At 37.3% G+C, this 5,652-nt stretch overlaps 1 protein-coding gene across 1 annotated transcript in view; it reads right to left on the bottom strand.

Moving 5' to 3' along the window:
- TBX20 (T-box 20) overlaps positions 1-5,652 on the bottom strand; it is a 65,686-nt gene that overhangs the window by 39,739 nt on the left and 20,295 nt on the right. Inside the window, exon 6 of the mRNA XM_012638771.1 lies at positions 3,678-3,754. Within this exon, the coding sequence (XP_012494225.1) occupies positions 3,678-3,754 (77 nt within the window). The remainder of the gene's footprint in view (positions 1-3,677; positions 3,755-5,652) is intronic.

Raw genomic sequence — 5,652 nt, 5'->3', positions numbered from 1 at the left:
GTTAATTGATTATTGAAGAAAGAAAATATTTTTTTTAATTTAGTGTAGCCTAAGTGTAGAGTATTTATAAAATCTATAGCAGCACAGAGTAATGTCCTAGGCATTCACATTCACTCACCACTCACTCACTGACTCACCCAGAGCAAATTCCAGTCCTGCAAGCTCCATTCATGGTAATTTCCCTTCACAGGTATACCATTTTTTATCTTATATAGTTTATTTTTACTATACCTTTTGTATGTTTAGATACACAAATACCCATCGTTGTGTTACAATGGCCTACAGTATTCAGTACAGTACTCAGTATAGCCACGTGCTGTACAGGTTTGTAGCCCAGGAGCAATAGGCTGTACCATATAGCCTAGGTGTATAGCAGGCTACACCATCTAGCTTTGTGTAAGTACACTCTACAACATTCCCACAATGATGAAATGTGCCTAAGGGCACATTGGTACATAATGGAAAATTAGGAAGCCACTAAAAAGTGTACTGCAGACATATATCTGTTGATATTAAGGGAGAAAATGATTAAAAATAGTACAGATGGCATGATAAACTTTAAAAGAAGTAAATGTTTATACATGCATACAAAAGTATCTGGAAGAACATAAAACAGGGTTTTGCTAGTGGTTATATCTGAGTAAATGTGGTTTCATTGCTTTTTAATGCTCTTTCTCTTGCTTGTCTATTTTCTGCAATGAACACTAACTTTTTTGAAAAAATAAAAATATTAATAAAAGAAACTTAATTTCAATAAGACATAAATAATTGCTCCCAGTTATTTTTCTTTTCTCAGAAGTAACACTGTGGCTTCATGTACTACACAAAATGCCCCCTCAAAAAAGAAAAACAAATGCCAACCAAAAGGCTGTCTTAGGTTACTTATTTTATGGAACCAGCTGATAATTCTTTCCCCAATCTGAGTAACCAGAAATTAGATTACATTAAGACAACCCTTTGGGCTTTTGGTTTGCTTCTTAGTTGACCATAGTAGATACATGTACAGACCATTAATGAAAATACTTTTTACTTTTGCTAATGAGGTGAGTTTTCTTTTATAAATGAGGAAGATGATGTCCTCTGAAGAGTAAAGCTACACACAAAGTGAGACATTCAGGTATCTGAACAGAACCTAATAAAATTAGAGCAAGAAAACTATAATGCCTTTAAGAGTAACCCAAAAGCTTGTGCAGTTCTAGAAGGAATAACACCATGAGTTTAGAGGAATAGGCAAACAGATCCAATCCTACAGGCATTTTTGTTTGGGTGTCCCACAGTAAGTTGTAAATCTAGAACAGGAAACCTGAAATCATTAAGGTCACATATTTGTAACATCATATTCAATTAGGTTAGAAAAGTGCAATATCTGTCATCATGTCATAAAAAGATGTGTTTTTCTCTCAGATCTCTTATAAAGAAAAGCTCCCTATATTGTTACAGATAGGGCTGTTTTCAATCAGTTACAAGGAGCAATTCAATTACTAGATGGTTTAGTGCAGTAACTGACTCCAGACTAATTTAATTTCTTTAGGTCTCTAAAGATCAATTGATCTGATTTGTCCCATCCCCAAAGGCTGTTTAGGAAAAATTCAGACTTAAATACCTGGAAATGAAATCCAAAACCTTGGGCAATTTCACACTACTTAGGTCATCTTGCAAACTTTCAGCTAGTCATGTAAGAGTGCTCTCTTGGCCCTCAGACCACTGAAGGCTACTCAGCATCATGTACATGTGAGAGCTCCCACATCGGGATGCTTGTTCAATAAGTAGAAAATGTGGCTGCATGCATTATCAAATCTGCCATTCTAAAGGGCAGTCAGACTGGGTAGTCCTTTCTCATAAGCCATGTGCAACTACAGGGCTATTTTTACTCTAGGAGAAGTTTGTATTTGTACCCCTGTAATACTCTGAAATTTTAAAAAAAGACTATTAAAAATAGAGTGAGATGGGATAAAAACTGTTAAATGAAGTGCTCATTTAACAAGATGAGGAACTTATAATTATTTTACATTTTTAGATTTATAAAGTGCTGTCATGAATGTCAGCTTGCTTGATTCTCAAAATAAATCTTTTAAGTGAGCAGGGTTATTGTTTCCATTTTCTAGATGAAGGAATAGACTCGGAGGTCTGGTGACTTCTCCAGGATCATTCACCCAACAAAAGGCAGAGCTGGGACTCTGACCAATGACTTTTTTCCCCCAATAGATCATGCTCACCCCCTGGTCTGAGACAGAACACATGTACACTAAAGACATTGCTAAAGCCCCACTGAGTCACTGTCTTCATTATTATTTGAAACCTGAATAAAACTGAGAAAAAGTTCACTTATAATAATCCCAGCTGCATAAACCCTGTCTGCATTGGACCTTCTGGCACTCAGAAAGAGGCAATAAAAAAAGTCATGCCTAAAGGAAGTAGACTCCTTTGTTGCCCATACTGCTGGCACTGCATTCTCACTGCCTTATGTCCCCCCTAATTGGAGAATTACCCACTTGCATTTTCTCTTCATTTTGCGATGGATTTTTAACCACAAGCTCAAGTTTCTTTCTCTCAACATCCTCAACCACTTGTCAAGCTCACTAAGTAATTAATCTTTTTTCTACTCAAATCCCACAGTTTCTGCCCAACGTTCAGCTTCTCCTGCTGGCTTCTTTGCCTCCCCACTGAGCCTCTTAATCTGTTCCCCCAAATCAAACCTCCCCCCTATGCTCTGCCATTTGGAAAGACTTAGGAAGACTCAGAGAGAGGTTGCTAAAACATGTAATCACTGAGTTGCCAAGACAGGTTGGGTACAATGCTGAGGTCGGGAGAAGTGGCCACGTGGTAGGTAACAACGAGTTCAGTACAACTATGTAGCAGCTAGTAGGGAAATCACACAAAGACATGGAGATAAAGTAAAACAGCGGGCTGGTGGCTAGCGTAGCTCCTCCCATCCCCATCAATAAACATGTTGGGTCACATAAAAGAATAAGTTAGTGTGTTTAAGAGATACCAATGATCAATTAGGTTGAAAAATCTTTTCTTTGAAAAACACAGTTTTTGTCATTCATACTGTGTAAACTGTGGATCTCAGTATAGTCATGACTCATCACCCAGATGGTTTCAAACTGCATGAACCATTTTAATTGAGTAAAAAATAGGGTTATAGGCACATGATTGTCACTTGTCTTCTTAGAGGGTCCTGAGACCTGATGTTTCTCCTATTAATACAAGCAATCCATGCTATAGGTAAAATTATGTGACCCTGCATTAAATTACATCTTCCTTGTTTCAAAATTCCAAATTACCCTTATACTCTTTGTGTTAGCAAATATATGTACTTCAGAAGGAAAAAGCTATCAAAGTTCTGTTTCTCTGCAGATTGCCACTCATGAAGACTTGAAGCTTAATGTTATCAAAAGGACTAAGTCTTTGATAACAACAAAGACTATTTTTTACAGTGGAATAAATGTCCTGACCAAAGAAACCACTTTACTCAGAAATAGAACATAGAATAGATCCAGCTGCAGCAGCTGCATTTCTGCAGGGTTTATAACTGGAAGGAAAGCGGGCACAGAGAGTTGGAGACTGTATATGGTAAGGTTATGGTTCTTTGGTATCCAAAGGAGTGTGTCTCACAAACTCCCTTTTCTTTTGATCTTATCGGAACAAGAAAGTAAACAGAACATTCTCATTACCTCTCAATGTCGGTGAGCCTGGAAGAATCCCGGAATCCTTTGGCAAAAGGATTGCTATCTATTTTCAGCTTGGTTATCTAGAAAGGAAAGAACGGATACAAAACAAGATCATTTCCGAGGTTAAGGAAGTATAAGGAGAAATAGAGTTTGTTCATTTCCCATGGCACACCGAGAATATCTTCATGTCTCTCTGTGTTGTGAGAAGGGTGGAAAGTGCTGGACAAGTTCACAGGAGGGACGGATCACGGCCAGGTGGGATGGCCGGGGAAGGCCTGAGAGAGAAGGAGGTATCTGAGGACAGGCTGGAGGTCAATGGATAGATACAATTAGGGATGGGGGGCCTTTCAGGCAAAGGTAGACATGAACAGGGGTGTGAGGTATTTAAGAGATCAATGAATGGCTAGGGCTGAACTGCAGAATGGGCAGCTGCCCAGATGAGAAAATTATGCAGAATTCCAGAGCTGCTGAGGAATAGGGAATAAAAGTAAGAATGCTGTCTCATTCTAACTTGGCAACATCTTTTGTTAATACTATGAGCACATATACATACCATCATAGATAAAAAGATAAAATGGCCTCATGTTCAATACTATATTGATATATATGACATAAACACATGATATAAAGCCTTCAGAATATAAATGTACTCCTATTCCCCTTTCCATTTGACTAAATTAGAATCAGATTAGTCCCTCTTTTGTTATCCCTCCATGCAATGTTATTTATAAACTCTATGCTTATATGGAAAAAATGCATTCTAATAAGAATCACAATCTAAGTATTAATATTAAGTGTCTATGCTGTGATATTCATAATTCCCATAGGACTAATACTAATGTAGAAATATCCATTAAATCATATGTACTGTGCCTCTGCAGGAAAATACATTAGGTTGCAAAGAAAAAATAATGGAAATGCTGATTAAAAGATACTCAACATGGAAAATCCCTGAATGTTAGAGGTGAAAGGAACCTGAGAGACCATCTAGCCCATGGTCTCGTCAGGCAGATAATCACACTGAGGCTCAAAGAGTGTAAGGACCAAGAAACAGAAAGTCAGTAACTGAATTAGAACCAAGGAAACCTTTAAAGAGTCATAGCTCCTTAGAATCAAAATTAGAACTCCTGTTAATCTTTAGAGAGAAACACATACAAAATATTCTTAACAGGGGAAAAAGTCATAGATTGTGGTATGTCTTCCTCTTTCAAAATAAGGAATAAATAATCAAAACAGTTTGGAATTCTATTTTGCCAAAAAGCAACTTTTCCTCCAATTACAGTGTATCTATAGTTCATTTTAAACTGTTAACAGAAGCAGAAGAATTCTCTTTTTTATTACAAAAGTGCTTTTTTCTTCTTCACGTTTTCTTAATGTGAGTTAAACCAACAAATGAGCAGCAAAGAAGCTATCTTCCTTGCTTACGATGGAAACTCCCACACTATCCTGACCAGAGACGCTCTTCTCCTCTATCAATAACACTGGCAAGTTATAAGATTGACTGGTAATATTAATTTTTAAGGGTGTTTGACAGTGCCTCAGAAATGCTCATTTTTAGCCAAAGAATATTCACTATAGAGCACTATAGAGCAGCTATAGTCACAGAAATTGGTAGACAGGGAAGAAAATAAGGTAGATAGAAACCTGTTCTCAATGGATAGCAACAGCTACTTAAAGTAGCTGCATACAAGGAAATACACAGGAACGCCTGAGGTTGCCTCTAAAATGTGCCATGAAAAGTTTACAGAGAACCTTTCCTCACACATGGCCACGGCTTTCTCAAGAGTGAAGTCTGTTTCATCCATTTCAGATCAGGACTTATTTGTGTGAATGTCAATTTACAGGAAGAAGAAGAAAAGTTTTATTTGTTTGAAATAAATTGTAAACATCTTCTAAAGCCCAGGCAACCAGTATCCTCTAAGATTATAAACACAAACAAGATTTTAAAATCCTCTAGGACAGGAGGTATGTCTCTTTC

This window comes from Propithecus coquereli, unplaced genomic scaffold (genome assembly GCF_000956105.1).
Source record: "Propithecus coquereli isolate 6110/MARCELLA unplaced genomic scaffold, Pcoq_1.0 Scaffold134, whole genome shotgun sequence".
Classification (NCBI taxonomy): domain Eukaryota; kingdom Metazoa; phylum Chordata; class Mammalia; order Primates; family Indriidae; genus Propithecus; species Propithecus coquereli.
The sequence above is the reverse complement of the archived record's forward strand: the minus strand, read 5'-3'. Positions and strand labels throughout refer to the sequence as shown.